The sequence below is a fragment of the Chaetodon auriga genome, chromosome 7 (assembly GCF_051107435.1).
Source record: "Chaetodon auriga isolate fChaAug3 chromosome 7, fChaAug3.hap1, whole genome shotgun sequence".
Taxonomy (NCBI): Eukaryota; Metazoa; Chordata; class Actinopteri; order Chaetodontiformes; family Chaetodontidae; genus Chaetodon; species Chaetodon auriga.
In genome coordinates, this window is record NC_135080.1 from 3,511,908 (window position 1) to 3,528,681 (window position 16,774).

Here is a 16,774-nt window from a genome sequence, read left to right on the forward strand (position 1 = left end):
TGATCTTCAGGGAGCATGCCACTATGACTGAGGAGTACTGTGTGAAAGTTAGGAGGGGATGGTGGTAATGGTGGCAGTGGTGGGGTGTGTTCCCTATCAGACCACCAGTAGGTGGTGCACAGAAAGTGGAAAAGCAGAGCTGGTTTCTATGCTTCAGCGCCTGGACGGTTCACAGAGTTTGGGAGGAGCAAGAGTGTTTAGACTGCTGAAGGGAAATTCTGTCACATCTGTAGACCTATGACATGTTACAGTAGGTTGAGTAGGAAAAAAAAAACAACTGAAAAGCATCGAAGGGTTAGAGGCCACAGCTGGAAGGGTGCAGCGTGAGGTTGAGTTATCATTCAAAATATGCATAAGGACACTGTGAAGTTATGTCATGTACAAAAAAACAAACAAAAAAAGACTCCACCCAAATCATTTATTCACAGCCCCCCTGCTCCAGGTCCACGCCCTCTGACCACAGCACAGCTCATCCCTGCCATGAACAGAGTGTTGCCAGGCATCCCTGGAAGAGGAGGTGTGTTAAAGTGGGACTCACTGTGGTGTGCCTGTGTTTCTCAGTGTTTGCCTTGTGCTCCTTCAGCGAGCAGAGTAAGGATCCCTGCCAGATCTGGAGCTCATCTGAAATGCATTAAGCCCTGGAGAAGAACGATCCTCTGTAATCTCGCTGTGTTGGCGCTCCACGGAGGGTTCCTATTTGCTGTCAGAGGTACACCCTTGCATGTAGCAGCAGCTCCTCCAAGAGACTGTTTTCGTCTCCTCAGGTCATAATATTTTCCAAGCTCCAGAGGGCAAGACTGAGAGAGAGGGAGAGATCAAGGTGCTTGAAGAATTCTGTGCTTTCTCCCTAACAGCTTGGTAAATACTCCTTTTTAAACTTTAAATGTGGCTTCAATGATCAGCTTGTATTGTAACTTTTACTCATTGTAGCCAGATTGTGATACAGTACAGGAAGCCGAGCTTTGATGGTATTTCATGAGTGCAGTTTAGCTTCTGAATTAATGAAATAGGAAACTTTGTAACTCCTGACAGTTTTTTTTTTCCATTTCTTCATCGGATATTTAAGCATGACTCCCTTGATACTTGTTTTTTCTCATGCTACATTTCTTGTTAAGTACGAAACCGTGTTTGTTGCAGTTGTGGTACACAAACCCACAAGGCATTTCCCACCGTCCTTAAACTTTAGAAACTGATCCAAGAGCATTAACCAAACCTTTGATCCTCACAGGAAGCCTGTAAAGCAGCTTTAACTCGTACGACTTGGCTGGCACAGTACTTCTGTATGTAATGACGGTCAAATCATATTTAATGTCTCTCCTGTAGATCTCCAGGGTTCGCCATTTTGACAAGAACTCTTTCCACACTGGTCTTGTGACATGTCAGGACTGTGTTGCCTATTTTTCCTCTGGGCACATTTTTTTGGATCCTTTCTTAAATAGGGTTTGTAAGACAGAAGGTCTCCACAGATGAGTTAATGCCTGCTGACACGTGTCTTACCTTTGCGCCTTTGTGTCAGGCTGCTTCTGATAATGAGTTTTGCCCTCAATTCCTAGTCCAGTGTTTCTGTTTATGTAGACTATGGTTAAAAAAAAAAAAGTTATTCAAGGGTTAAATTAGTTTTTCCATTTACAGATTACCCTCCACAAGCTTTTTTCTTTGCATGGACAATTGTGCCATGCACATACTTCATGTTCCACCCAGAGGAACTGCAGGGGAACGTCTTACTCATTTCACTCTGAAGAAATGAGCTGGGCCTGTGTAAATCCTGGCGCAGGGCTGGGTTTGAAAGTTTTCCAGTGTGAACACCAACTTTTTCCAGGCATGCACCGACAATGCTTGGCAGACTCTGGGTGGGCTGAAGCTTACTGCAGATTCCACATGCTTACTCTAGGTTGTGGCAGACTTTGGTTGCCAAATGCAAGAACATTAAGAACCTTTTTGCCATCTGGATTAATATCTTTATTTGGATTAACCTCTGCTTGTCTCCTTTTCCGTCCATATCTCAGGGGATAAAAGTTATCAGTGTGGCGACTGCTTTCAAAGGGGAAGATCCAGACTTCAAACAACACATCAGCCCTATCGTTCCTCTCAGCGTGTGCAGAGGAGGTTTCAAGGACAAGTGAGCAGCATTCACATAAATACAGGAAACACCTGAAGGTTTTCCAAGAGTCGTCCACAGGAAATACAGCTCCAAACAACAGACACGCTCTGACACTGATTTCTGTAAGAAGCTCCCTATCATCTTGTTAGTCAATCAACATGTCGCGCTGGGGGCGAAAAAATGTGAAGAAGGCACCTGAGGTGATCCGCACTGTGACAGAAGGGCTCAAGTCCTTGTACCGTAAGAAGCTGCTGCCTCTGGAGCAGTACTATGGCTTCCACGACTTCCACTCTCCCAGTCTGGAGGATGCAGACTTTGATAACAAGCCTATGGTGTTGGTAGTGGGACAATACTCCACCGGAAAGACGACGTTCATCAAGTAAGATTTCACAGCTCTGCATTAAATGTTTGCTCACTGTTACATTTTGTGTGATTGCTAAGTTAAGTAAATACCAGTTCTGAAAAATCACAGACTATGTGTGCGGCTGACAGGTATCTACTGGAGCAGGATATTCCTGGAAGCAGAGTGGGACCTGAACCCACCACTGACTGCTTCACTGCTATCATGCATGGGGAGGTGGAGGGGGTCATCCCTGGGAATGCCCTTATTGTAGACCCCAACAAGCCTTTCCGCAAACTCAACCCATTTGGAAACACCTTCCTTAACAGGTGAGAGCGGAGATTTAATTCACCACATGTTGTGTAATGATCCTGCTGAGGGATCATAGATAGATATCTGTATGTAATGAACAGACTATGTGAGGTGAAGGGGGGGAACAGGGACGGAGAGATAACAAAGTTTTTTAGCTCTTTGGAATTTCAAGTCCGTGTGCCAAATTTCAGAGCTGGGAGGCACTTGCCTTATTTGTGGAAAAACGGAGAAGGGGAGTGATATCGCCCAAGAGGGTGATGAAAGCTAATGTACCCAGACAGGAACTGCAATGTACGCAAGTTCAAAGATGAGGTCAGAGGGTTCCACAGTGCCTCGGAGCAAAGACAAATAAATTAAGTCACAGACTTTGTGAGACTGAGGGAACTAAGAGGAGCCGTAGCATTCAAGTTCTTTCCTGTACACTGTTTACTGTCTGGGCTGCCAGATTTCTGTGCATGTTTTTCCACCAGTATTAACCAAGAAAGTGACATGTTTTACAATAAGGTGCTGTTAGCTGCTAGAAACATGGACCTGCAGGTCAGACGTGATGGGAGCGTACAGTGCTGCTGTTACTAGACCTCTGACGTGAAGTTTCTGATGCCAGTTTTCCAGAGTCCCTCTCTCCCTCGGCAGGGTGTGTTTGTGAACGTATTTGTGTCTCTCCTTTTGCTCCGACTTCCTGTTCTGGGAACCGGTAGGTTTGTTAAGCTCATAAGTGAGAGGAAGTGGTGTTGTTGTTCTAAACCACACATCGTTAGCGGGCCTTATTGTTTGATTCTGGCAGTAATGGTCATTTTCCTTCAGGAAGCCTCCAGCAAAGGCCTGCGTGCACACAATGGCCTGCAGTGGGAGGGGTGGGGGTGTGGAGAGGGCAGCTTCCAATCTGGTCCTCACATCACATTGGCTTCTTTGATAAGAGTTTTTCACCTGATTTAGATTCTTTCTTTCTGCAACGACAGTGATTCAAATCAAACTGACCTCTCTGAACTTGTGCTTTGTTATCGTTTATGTGACTTCTCGCCTGTTCGCTGATAAAAATGAAAGGTTCCAGTGTGCCCAGATGCCCAACCAGGTCCTGGAGAGTATCAGCATTATTGACACACCGGGGATCCTGTCCGGCGCTAAGCAGAGAGTGAGCCGAGGTGAGACAGGTGGCAAAAGTAGCAAAGGTGAGGAGAGGGCATGGGGGGGCCTGCAGAGACACACATCCCCGAACGTCAACTCACAAACTCATCTCCTCGCCACGCCTGGCTAACTCATGGGACCAGTTTACTCTGTCACAATAACGCTTGGCAGCAGGGCAAGAAACATCACCGAGCGCGCAGAGCAGCCATAAAATCCTGATCAGGACCAGAGACAGAGCAGACGAAAGTTCTGTCAGCACATCTTGAAGAATGTACTGTTGAGAAATAACTATGATCATCATGTGACAGTAGTTTTCACTTTTCTATTCATTCACGCTTTAAGTAACCCATGATTACTCAAGTCTATCTGCATGAGCAACTAACAAGTGTAAAGGGTCAGGACATCCAAATTATGAAACATATTTCCTCACTTACCACACGTCGCAGATAGTTTTGGTTTTATCTGCTGCGGTTTTGAAATATCCATGTGTGAGATTTCTGCCTCCGCCCTGATACAACGGACGTGAATGGAATGTTATCTGTGGTGCTCACAGCGCTGAGAAATGACATGTACAAAACTTCAGCATCAACAGAAAGAGTGTTCCAGTTTCTCTGGACAGTCCAAACTATTTATTTGGTTAAAAAAAAAAAAAAAAAAAAAGTGGTTGCAATGCAAACTCAGCTCATTGAAATTTGATGACGATGCTGTTTTTTTACGTAGTGCTGTGAGCACCACAAACACTAGTCTGTAAATTCAGAGACGGATACCTGAAAAATGTGGCTGTACACAGGATGATTGATTGATATTATTGTGTTCATATTGAGGAAGAAATGACTCAAACTATGAAACCTGGTTTTGTTAGACTTGTAGACTCATATTTTCTATATCAAAAAGTCAAAGAATTGTTGTGTTATCTGCAGACAGTGAAGCCTGTGGGTGTGACAGATGCCGATAAGGGCTTGTGTCTGTGTCGACCTTCTCCCCTCTCCTGCCCCTCCTTTTGCTGCATGCATACTGCACATTTAGGTTTATGAGCATCTTGGTTATTGAGCCGTTTTCTGTTCAATCAGGCTACGACTTCCCAGCTGTGCTGCGCTGGTTTGCGGAGCGTGTGGACCGAATCATCCTGTTGTTTGACGCTCACAAACTAGAGATATCAGACGAGTTCTCCGAGGCCATCGGTGCCCTGAAAGGCAACGAGGACAAGCTGCGTGTGGTGCTCAACAAGGCAGACATGGTGGGCACCCAGCAGCTGATGAGGGTGTACGGTGCACTCATGTGGTCCCTGGGGAAGGTGTTTGGCACCCCGGAGGTTCTGCGGGTCTACATTGGCTCCTTCTGGTCAGAGCCGCTGATGGTTCCAGACAACCGTAAGCTGTTTGAGCTGGAGGAGGAGGACCTGTTCGCTGACATCCAAAACCTTCCTCGCAATGCAGCTTTACGCAAGCTCAACGACCTGGTCAAGAGGGCACGTCTGGTTAGGGTGGGTGTCTTCGGCATGTCAACGTGTAAATGATTATTGACAGGTTGACATTACTGTACTCTAACCATGTTATCTGTGTGATAAACATCTCTGCCATGCTGTTCTAAATCCCAGGTCCATGCCCACATCATCAGCTACCTGAAGCAGGAGATGCCCTCTGTCTTCAGGAAGGACAATAAAAAGAAGAATCTGATCTACCAGCTGCCAGTCATTTTCTCTAAGATCCAGCTGCAGCACAACATTTCTGCTGGAGACTTCCCAGACTGTGCTAAGATGCAGGTTAGTCTGAGTCTGTTTTCACTAAACAGTTCAGTTAAGATTGAATTCAATTTTAAATTTACTGACTTGCACATTTTTACCGTTCCCTTTCTAAAGGAGCAACTGATGGTTCATGATTTCACCAAGTTCAAAACCTTGAAGCCTAATCTGATGGCAGCCTTGGATGAGCTGCTCTCTGCTGACATTGCCAAACTGATGCCCCTCCTCCGGCAAGAGGAGCTGGAAGCAGGTGAGCAGCCAGGTGTGCAGGGTGGAGCCTTCCTCGGGACCCGCGCCGGACCGTTCTCTGAGGGTGACCCCTTTGCCGAGGAGAACGGAGAGGGATGTGAGGAAGAGGAGGATTGGGTGGTGACCAAAGACAAGCCCAAATACGATGAAATCTTCTATAACCTCGCTCCCAATGAGGGGAAACTGAGTGGCACCAAGGCTAAGGACTGGATGGTGAGCTCCCGCCTGCCCAACTCGGTGCTGGGTCGCATCTGGAAGCTGTCAGATCTGGACCATGATGGCATGCTGGATGATGAAGAATTTGCCCTGGCCAGCCATCTGATTGAGGTCAAGCTGGAGGGCCACGGTCTACCCCCTGAGCTCCCCGCACGCCTGATCCCACCCTCCAAACGCAGGCAGAAGGGCTCTGATGCATAGACATGCCACGAAGCGCCCGGAGCTGAGAGAGACTCTTCTCTGCTGGCTGTCACACGTATGCTACTGTTTGCATTCGCTCCTTTTCCCCCAGACCCATGTCAAAATATTGTATGTGATATGTTCCACTTTTCCTCTGAGACTGATTTGGTCTTGCTCAATGGAACATGTTGTATTTAAGTGTAAGTCAATCCATAGGACTTACTGCCAAAGATTGTGTATTAAGAAGTCACACGGGTCTGGTTGCTTCTTCCCTCTGGCCCCTCAAATTTAGCTTTTTATGATGAGCTTTAAAAATATATCTACTTGTGTTTGCTGAGCAGAAGTATTCAGCGTTTATTTTACCCAACACAGAGCAAAACTGTAAGTCCAACATTCCTTCAGTGACTCTATCGGAGCAGCACAGTATTGTAGTTTGTAGGATTATGCCATTTTCCAGTCTGGACGTTCCAGCGAGGGTATCTGCATTTATTTCCAAAGACTTATATTCCTCAAAAGTTTGTTTATAGCATTTTTAACTCAAACTGGCAGCACAAATCTAATAACCTGAACGCGTTTCACCTCGATGCTTTACGTGACACAGTTTTGTGCAAACACTTTATATATTATTTTTGTAACTGTTGCTGTTGTTTTGTATGTGCAGGAGCAAGACCTCAGTTTTTCTAAAAGAACACGACACGCTGAGATGAACTTTTCAACTAGACTGAATGACTGATTACTGACTACTGTACACAGCTCCACATACTGTTATGTTACCTGTTATAATAACCAAATAAACTTCCCTGACTGTGTCTTGTCTCTTCAGTGTGTGTTGAGGGAGACAGTAACTGAATCATTAAAAATGTCAATGTTTTAACATGAAGCACATGAAGCAGAATGAATAATGGCATGCGTTTCGTTTGGCAGTCCTTTTAACAAGATTTTCTTCTTTGTCAAGCTCACTTGGTCTCCCAGTGACAGACCAGATAAACAGTGAGTCACTCTCTCCCCTGCCAAGTCCCCATACCACCATTTTCTGAGACTCTCTCCCCTCTTTCCCACCATCTGAAGCTTTCTCTCTCTCTCTCTCTCTCTCTCTCTCTCTCTCTCTCTCTCTCTCTCTCTCTCTCACACACACACACACACACACACACACACACACTGTTAAATACTATCCATTACCCCTCATCCCTCTTAACTTCCACTCTCTCTCTCTCTCTTGCATGCCTCTAAGTATTTTGGTTTTTATCCTGTGTGTGTAAACTATGCGGCGAAAGTACAAATAGGCCTCGTGTCCCGTGTCGAGCCGTGTGTGTCTCACATAAGGCTTCCAAGGTTCGCAGAAGAAGGGGTGGCCTCCCCGCCTCCCTGTTCCACTCCTCCATGGAAAGAAACACAAATGAGAAACAGAGGCAGCGCAGCCCTTTCCTCCCTGCTCTCTGGCTTACAGTGACTCACATATGAAGAATGTGGTGGGCTGGCCCGAGAGTTATTAATATCTCTTTTCCTAGGGTCCGCTAAGTCTCCTCAGGCCCATGCACAGGATCTAGACACTGTACCTTTATGAAAGACTTAACAACATCCCCCTATTTGGAGAATTCCTGAACTAGACCTGCAGCACTCCACACCCTCTCCTGTGTGTTTCTGTGTGAGGGAGAAAAAGGGAGGGAATGTGAAAAAAAGCCAACTAAGGTGACAAAATGCACAAAGAACAGCTGAAATGTTCTTATGGAAATACAGTTTCTGATCTCCAAATGAATTTAATGCTGACTACTTGTAAATTTCCAAGTCATTTGTAGCATTACCGCTTCAATGAGTAGAATAAAAAAATCCCCACAGCAGTTTGAACAATGCTCGCCTGTTACATAATTAGGCTGTGCTGAGTCATAAACCATCTGAGGCATTTGGTGCTCAAATCCAGCTACAGAGCGCTGCCACAGCGATGGGGAGAAGACCCAAACTACAGCTGAGGATCCCCACCAGCAGCAGACATCCCCAACAATGAAGCTTACTCAGTGAAAGCGGGGTCTCCATATACGTCACTCTGTGTTTACGTGGGGAATTCCTCAGGAGAAAACCTGCCGTGGAAGAAATACCGAGGTCATCAACTCTGGAGAGGGGTGACATCTGGCGGATACAGGATTCCTGGCAGCCGACTCTGAAACTATAACAGTGTCCAACTGTAGATGGCAGACTGGAGGCATGGAGCTTTCAGTCGGTACACATAAGGTTGTGAACCTGTCCTTTAACATCCCTTTCTCTGCTTCTTTAAATGTATTATTAACATATGTTTTAATTTTATTCTGTATGTTAGCAGTGTATCAGTCAATCTGCTTTCAGTTCACTCATATTGCACTTTTTAATCAAATATCTTGGAAGGTAAATGGCTGATAGAATTGGTCACAAATGAGTAACAACCGTTACAGAGAACATCACATTTTATTGTTAATCCAAACAGTGAGTATGTTCAAAACAGTATTTGCTCAAAATATTTCCCACTTTACCAGAATATACATGGCTTATTCTTCTATGACTAAATCACTGACTTGAACCTTCACATTCAGAAACATTTCTGTAAAAAATATGAAAAATGGTATGCAAGACAAGAAGGCAAAGCCACCGTATCTCTATTAAGAGACAAACATGTAGTATCAAAGGTAAAGCTGTGTCAGTGTACATAAAGTATCTTTCAATTCAAATACCAAATACACACGCGTCTTATCGAATATCACAAAAAGGCAGATTTAATGACTGTGTTCAAAAGAACAAAGAGCATTTGAATGTTGAATTTTTACTTATTCCTGCAGTGCTTAGAAGCTGAAATGATTCTTAATGTCTCTGATCTGTTTCATCATGTCACCGATTTGCTGTCCCTGTTCTCTGAGGACATCCTGGACAACCCTCTTGTGATGAGCATTGAGTGCGACTGTCGTCCTGGCTGTAGGCACATCCTTGTCCACTTGCGTCTTCTGGTACTCCATCTTCATGCTCACCTGTTTGATGCTGTTGTCCAGGTGTTTCAGCCGATCGCTGATGGTCTGCAGCTCATTCTTCATGTGCTTTTCGCAGTTGGACAGTATGGGTAGTTGGCTCTGCAGACTGCCCAGCACACTTTTAACCCTGTTCATGATGGTTTCCTGGCGATACTTTGCATCTTCGTACTTATCGGCCAACCTCTCTGCGGCCTCTCTCAGACTCATCCTCTCCTCCTTGCACAGAACCATCTCTTCCAACTGCTTGTTCTTCTGACTCGTGAGGAGTTTCACTCTTCTCTGCATCTCCTCACGGGCCATATCCTGCTTGAGAATGTACTCCTCACTGAAGACCTGTGTGGCTCTGCTGAGGAGCTGCAGACACTCCGGAGATGGTGGTGATGTGTCCTTCTCCCCAGCCTTAAGTACAAGAGGATTGGTGGAGCTACGTGTCAGGATGTTGCGGATGTGCTGCTCGAAGGAGTCCTCGGACAGCCCACGTAGAGGGGAGCTACCAGAGCCTGGACCTGGATAGGAGCAAAGCAGGGGAGGGGAGGGAGGGCGAATGGAGCTCAGCAGGGGCAACAGGATGCATTCATAGGTGCTGGTGATGCAGATCATGGTGGCGCCCAAGGAAAGGTCAGACACGATCAAAAAGCCACGAACCGGAGCTGGCTGAGTGGTCAGGAGCGGCCTGGTACAAAGAATGTGCTCGACAATACATCGCTTCTCAGCAGCCAGCTCCATGAGACTGTCCTTATCCTTCTCATCGGACTGGAGGAACTTCTTCAGCTTCGTCACCCAGATTAGCCCCACACTGTGCACACCTGCTTCATGGGTGCAGTGATACCTTTGGTGGCACAGAGGGTCCCTGTGCAGCCGGATCGGGCAGGTGAAATCCAACTCTTGAGGCTCCTCGTCCTCTCCTGTAGCTACTTTGAGGGTGAGCTCCAGCTCAACACACTCAAACACATAGAGAGCTGGCACTGCCTCTGTGCCTCGCGTCCACCTCTCCACTGCCCCCGTCTCCTCCTCTTCTTCAGACTCCAACACTACACAGTGATACAGAGTACCTGTTTCTGTGGCGATGACAAGCACAGTGGGCACACACGGCAGGCAGAGGATGGCACAAGCATCATAGCCATAGTTATCTTCGGCTGCAGGATACATCGGGAGGGGTCCAGCGAGTTTACTCACATTCAGACCGTTTGTCTGGCTCGTGTAACTCAGAAAGGTCTCCCCATTTTCGTAGAGGATGTACAGGGGGTAGACCAGCTGTTCCTTGGGGGACCGCGCTGCCAGGTGCCGAGGGGGCGACAAGATCGGCCCGAAGTCAAACGCCACTGCGATCTCACCGAGAGCTGCTGCGTAGGAACGGCCCGGAGGATGGACGCTGCTGCCATCTTCCGACTGCGACGCTGACAGGACTTTGGCTAGCGCTTGGGGCGACCTCAAGCTGTAAAACCTAATGGTGTTGTCGGACGTGAGCAGCACCAGGTGGGGCTCGTCGGTCTCGTCGGGGTACCAAGACGCCTGCCGCAGATTCACCGACGGTGAGCTGGTGAAGAAGCGCTCCGCCACCGGGATGGTCTTGCAGTTGATCTCGCTCCTTCCGCCCTCGAACTCGGACCTCTTGCCCCACCGCTGAGGAAGCTCCAGCACCGAGACGCCCCGCTGCCCCACGAGTGCGACGTGGTGCTGCGTGGGGCTTAGCAACACCTGGCACACTTCGAAGAGAGGAGGGTTAATGCATAGCAACGTCTGATAGTTCCCGCTGCTGCGACTGTCTTCCGAGTTTAGCTGTCGCAGATTGGTCGTATAAAACACGCGGTCTGTGTCGTCCCACAGGAAAAAGTCCCCATCCAAACAAAAAGTGAGGTTTTTGGCGACCACTCTTTCATTTGCGCTGGATTCCAAATTCAACTTCTCTCGATTTTTTGTGAAAATACTATGGTTTGGTAAACCATCCAGCCATCGCTCCGCGTTGAATGCCGCCATCTTGACCCGCCGTCTGTCTCAGGGAAAACAGTCCATGGCAACACGAGAGTTCACGACAGCAGACGTCATTTAACGTATTACGTTGGCCGGTGTCGTATATTTTGCAGAATCACCATGGCGTTGAAAGAGACTGCAGGGCTGTATGAAACACTCAAAGCGGAGTGGAACAAGAAAAACCCAAACCTGAGTAAATGCGGAGAGCTTCTCAGCAAACTGAAGGTATGGTCGCACATTGGATTGCCTGTTTTTAACGTTATGGTTCGTTCCAGGTACACTGCCTATTTAGAAGCGCTAGCGCTGTTAGCAATTGTAGCTAAGTGTGCTAACTTAGGCTAGCAAGGCTAATGTTGTGTGTAAAGTTTTCTATAAACTTAAGACACACAATTTTATCCCCTTTTGGAAGATAACATTGGGCTCACATTTGGTAACCTCATTATCGTGTTCAGCTTAAAGGTCAGTATAATTGTTTTAGGGGTTACGACACTCAGGAAGCCAATCACTACAATCACTGTTGCTAATGTTGACGTACGTTACCGTCCGCTAACGTTAATTCAGTCCAGCTAACGCAAGTTTTAACCCGGAACCGACAACCAAAATAGCTATTACTTATTATAATGTTATACCTCCTCTGTCGCAATTATATTGTTGGGGTGACGTTTTATCTTCCAAAACCCCGTGCAGTCGCATGAAAAGATGACAGCTCGTTTGATTCAGTCATGAACGATTAGTGCCGTCATCTCAGATTATGGATAACACAGAATTTGCATAACACAACTGACACGTTAAGTTCGTATTTTGCAGAAAATGACACCAACCTTTTTTTCTGTTCTCCTGTAGGTTTCCTTACTGGAGCTGAACTTTTTACCCACCAGTGGGTCCGCGCTCACTAAGCAGCAGCTCATTTTAGCTCGTGAGTATTGGTGACAACTCAAGCTGAGGAACATTAATATCAATCATTGATTAGGGTTTGGCAACGTGATCAAGATTATATCTCCAAATCAGACAGATATGTGTCTTTGTTTCAGGTGATGTCCTTGAAATTGGAGCCTTGTGGAGTATCCTCAAGAAGGACATCCCATCCTTTGAGAGATACATGGCCCAGCTAAAATGTTACTACTTTGATTACAAGTAATGTCACCTTTGTCATTTTTCATGTGCAGTGGGATTCTGTCACACTAGTACTCACAGTGGGTTTCTAACATGGCTCTTTTTTATCTTTGTCATTAAGGGATGAACTGCCTGAAGCTGCCTACATGCACCAGTTGCTCGGACTGAACCTGCTCTTCCTGCTCTCACAGAACCGTGTGTCAGAGTTTCACACAGAACTTGAGAGACTGAGTGCACGAGATATTCAGACCAACGTGTACATCAGACACCCCGTGTCCTTAGAGCAGGTGCTGCGATTTACACCCAGACAAGCACAAATTTAGGTTTTGATATTGCACTGTTAGGAGTAGAATTTTGGTATCTGTGCATCCAATTAGTCATTTGTACTCTCAAATGATTCATTCAAAGGTACATTATGAACACAATGTCAGTAATAATTTGTATGTGAATGCCACATTAATGTTTTACATCCTCTCATGGCCTTTTCAGTACTTGATGGAGGGAAGCTACAACAAAGTATTTCTTGCCAAAGGCAACATCCCTGCTGAGAGCTACACCTTTTTTATAGATATTCTGCTGGACACAATTCGGTAAGAATCAGTGTTTTGGCTATGCCTTCTATTATTTTCACTCTTGTTTCATAGATACGGTGCTTTGAGTGTGCTTTATGACCAGTGTGGATGTTTTTTCCCTGTGAAATTAATTTGGAAAATATTGGGTTACGTCATGACTGGTTCATTAAAACCATCTATCCGGACACTTTCAGCATAGTTATGGTCAGTTGTTTAAAACTCATTTCTAAATTTGTGTGAATGTATTTTAAGTTGTACATAACCAAACTGAGGGATTATGTTGTCTTACTAGTTAACTCACACCAAAACAAGTGTGAAATGGATGATACTTAAAACACACTTTCCATTTTCTTTCTGATGGTAAGTGGTAAAGTGTCTTCATATAGAAAATTATGGACTGGCTAAGGAAACTAAATTACTTTAATTTATCAGGAAGAAGTGGCAATAATCTGCCCTTTTCACTTGCAGTGATGAGATCGCAGGCTGCATAGAGAAAGCGTATGAGCAGATCCAGTTCAGTGAAGCCACCCGTGTGCTTTTCTTCAGCTCCCCCAAAAAGATGACAGAGTATGCCAAAAAGGTATGTATGCTTCAATTTGGGAATCAAACTTAAATTATATGTCACATTTTAAGTGGTATGCAGAGATTAAAGAAGAAGTGAAAGTGTTCTGGTTTAAAAGAAATTAGCTTTTGTATTTAGATGTTGCAGGTACCTAAAACATACCAACAAGAAATTCATTCAACCACAAATGAGTCTGTTTTAGCAGCATTTCACCATGAAGGTGTCATTATTATTCGATATGTTTCTTCATAAATTGTAAAGATATGGAAAATGTTTGTGCAGATGTTAAGAGCAGTTACAGTGTGTATGTGTCTTGTGCTGGCAGATCGTTTCTGAACAGCCAGCCCTGATTTTTAATTTCATTGTATTTCAGAGGGGATGGACTTTGAGCCCAGATGGCTATTACTCTTTCACCAGTCAGCAGCAGCGGACGGAAGAGGTGACCATCCCCTCCACGGAGCTGGCACAACAGGTCATCGAATATGCACGACAGCTGGAAATGATTGTGTAATCCGCCCCCAGGAACACACTCAACCATGTACAGACGCACTCAGACACACACACACCACTGATCCAGTATACATCCAGTCAGCTCAGATGCAGCTTCCCTGAGGAATATGATGCTGGTGGTTGATTTGTTTCCCATACCTCACAAATCAATTGACATTTACAGAAACTGCGACACATCTACATTTATGAAGACATTCAAGAGTTCATAAATGTTACAGTTAATTATTTTATGTAAGGAAACATTTATCCAACGTTAGAATTTTATAGCAGCTGGTGGCCAAGAAACTTCATATCCATCTACTGCATTTAACGCCTTTGGGTCTCAGATCTGTTACAACCACACGACAGTTGGTTACGATCACCACCCTGTGACACTGTGAGCGTCACACAAAACTATCAACACAACACAACGCAATATTATTTTCCCCAAAATTCAAGCTAACACTTTTTGTATACAGTGTTCATTTTCTCCTTAGCAGACCTCATAGAAATGTATTGCCCTTGCCTTGTATCCTAGCAACTAAGAGAATTGCCATTGAAGTTTGAGTGTTTTCTAAATTGTAATGCCTCTTCCTCTCTAGATGGTTTGTAATCCAGTTGATCTTACAATGCAAATCTTTGTCTGCAATAAATGATTCAGAAAAAACTTCCAATGACTATCAGTTCTCTTTACAGCTATTACAGCTCGAACTTTCATAGGAATCAAGTCATTTACAGACACTTAACTACTTTCCAAATCCCTAACGCCCCTCCTCCTGCGTCTTCCTCAGTGCCAAACAGGCTGCAGATCTTACTGTGGCGACTCAAGAGAAAATGCAGGGAAGATCCAAACAGTTTGGGGTTTCTGTGGTTAGACCTCTGGTCACCTCTACTTGGATTTTAGAGGCAGGAAGTTGAGGGATAATCTTTTGTTGCAGTTTGTCTTTTGAAGCCAGATGTAGCTTATTCCTCTGTGCCATAGAGCTCCATTAACGTCCAAAAAACATTAAAAAGACATCAATAAGCTCCACTGTTCCACTGGGTGACACGTTCCTTCATTACCACAAACCACAGCCCTTGTAGTTTATTTTGAGTCAACCCCATATACGCGTCCTGCTGCCAGAGCTACCCACTGCAGCCTTATATATTACTCCACCGCTGAAAATAGTCCCCAGTAAATGTGCTTTTCTTCCTGTTTGAGTCATGTTTGCTTAAATCTGCAGCGTCCGGCTGTTTCAGAAAATCAGTGAACCTTTTTAGAGAATGAAACTATGTATTTGTGCCATATTTGACAGATTTCAGTTGTCAGACTTCTTGTTCAGAGCCACAGACACAGACAGATTGTTGGTGTTTTCATGGTTTTCGTGTACATTAAGAAAAATTTGGTCAACTGTCCCTTTTCTTCCATAATCAGTACTATGAGTATTGCAGAGTAAACTTTATTTAAAAAAAAAAAAAGAAAAACATCACAAAAACATGAGAAACGTTTGACACGATGCTAAACAGTTGCTTTACATAAAAACATCTTAAAACATAAAAGAGACATTTAACCGTGAATTTGACACTGACATCCACATTTCTGTTGGCATATGTAGTCGCACTTTATTATTGCTGTTATTAACTGATTCTGGATTACAGTCGTGTTTTAATATTTTATGTGCCTTCGCTTTGTAATTACATTATGTGCTACCACGCGATATTTGGTCATGAATTTCTAGCTTTATGACTTCAGATGTGAAGACAGCCGTCTATAAATAGCTTTGTGCCTTCTGTCCCCAAATTGATGGAAGACGCCAGAAAGTCTGCCTTTAAGTGTTCATTCTAAACTCTTACGTGTGTGCATCATTAGCAACAGGTTTATCTCTGTGGTAACAACGTAACTTTCACACACAGTTGAAGCAAACAAAAATGTGGAGTTTTGTTGATGGACGTTGAATTTGTCGCCTTCCAAAGGTCTGAAGTGCAGGAAGCCACGGAGCAGCGCCTCGACCTGGATACGGTGTTTTCCCGGTATGTTTTTACTATTAATTCAATGTTTTTCTTATTTTCAGAGGCAAACTGTGTAAAGGAAAAGGAGGGGACACAATAACCTTTCACTAACAGGAAGGTTTGACGGGCGCAGAATGCACTGGGACTCGCGGCGCGTTGTAACATAACATTTTGTAACTGAAGTACAGATTTTTTTTTTTTACTGTGTTACGTCTGTGAAGATTACTGTAATAGTTTTGATAGTCAAACAACTAGTCAATACAAATGAGAGATAAAAGCGGGCTCGTCCGGGATTTGAACCCGGGACCTCTCGCACCCTAAGCGAGAATCATACCCCTAGACCAACGAGCCATGTGACGTAGCATTAGAAAATTGTCATAGTTTGTATCTATCACCTATGTCTGTACAGCTTTATGATTTGTGAGAGTTTGAAGCGTATTTAAACGACTTCTACGAAAAACGCGAGTGCTCGCTAACTGTTTGCTCTGCATACTTATTGTAGCTGCATTTTACATGTACGGTAACGACAGACTCCTGCGACAAGTTTGTGTAATTCCTTGTAGATGTCACGTATTTAAAGTTACACCAAGTCTGCAAACAGCAAAACAACGTCGTGTTTGCAATGTCAGGTTCGTATATTTATGTTTTTTTTTTTTTCTTAGGTGAACACAGAGTAACATAAAATATCTAGAAACTTCCTGCAGAGAGCCACAAACGCAGTCACATCCAAACATGGTGATTTCAGCGCTGAACTTCAACGTGTTTAGAAAGTCGAAGATGGCGTTTCCGTAGAAGCGGAAGTGTTGCTGTCCACGGTGCTGAAA

The 16,774-nt window shown here is 44.7% G+C and overlaps 3 protein-coding genes and 1 non-coding gene across 6 annotated transcripts; 2 read left to right on the forward strand and 2 right to left on the reverse strand.

The window, feature by feature from the left end:
- Nucleotides 1–486: 486 nt before the first annotated feature.
- ehd2b (EH-domain containing 2b) lies at nucleotides 487–7,071 on the forward strand. 3 transcript variants are annotated; one of them, XM_076735836.1, is made up of 7 exons: nucleotides 487–858; nucleotides 2,007–2,480; nucleotides 2,594–2,770; nucleotides 3,798–3,922; nucleotides 4,949–5,361; nucleotides 5,476–5,640; nucleotides 5,737–7,071. In XM_076735836.1, the coding sequence occupies exons 2-7, from the start codon at nucleotides 2,260–2,262 to the stop codon at nucleotides 6,283–6,285; spliced, it is 1,650 nt and encodes a 549-aa protein (XP_076591951.1). In that variant the 5' UTR covers nucleotides 487–858; nucleotides 2,007–2,259; the 3' UTR covers nucleotides 6,286–7,071. The 3 variants fall into 3 exon arrangements, with proteins under 3 accessions (XP_076591951.1, XP_076591953.1, XP_076591954.1); XM_076735838.1 differs by having other exon boundaries at nucleotides 487–709; XM_076735839.1 differs by having other exon boundaries at nucleotides 490–858; nucleotides 3,798–3,895.
- A 1,618-nt stretch (nucleotides 7,072–8,689) lies between these two features.
- nup88 (nucleoporin 88) lies at nucleotides 8,690–11,231 on the reverse strand. The gene has a single exon (XM_076735445.1). It carries the CDS (start codon nucleotides 11,229–11,231, stop codon nucleotides 9,072–9,074), a length of 2,160 nt encoding a protein of 719 aa, XP_076591560.1. The 3' UTR covers nucleotides 8,690–9,071.
- A 29-nt stretch (nucleotides 11,232–11,260) lies between these two features.
- On the forward strand, nucleotides 11,261–14,635 carry psmd8 (proteasome 26S subunit, non-ATPase 8). The gene is made up of 7 exons (XM_076735446.1): nucleotides 11,261–11,450; nucleotides 12,069–12,141; nucleotides 12,257–12,359; nucleotides 12,460–12,625; nucleotides 12,828–12,928; nucleotides 13,379–13,490; nucleotides 13,846–14,635. Exons 1-7 carry the CDS (start codon nucleotides 11,346–11,348, stop codon nucleotides 13,981–13,983), a joined length of 798 nt encoding a protein of 265 aa, XP_076591561.1. The 5' UTR covers nucleotides 11,261–11,345; the 3' UTR covers nucleotides 13,984–14,635.
- A 1,594-nt stretch (nucleotides 14,636–16,229) lies between these two features.
- Nucleotides 16,230–16,301, reverse strand: trnap-agg (transfer RNA proline (anticodon AGG)). The gene has a single exon. It is a non-coding gene; the product is annotated as a tRNA-Pro (tRNA).
- Between the last annotated feature and the right edge of the window lie 473 nt (nucleotides 16,302–16,774).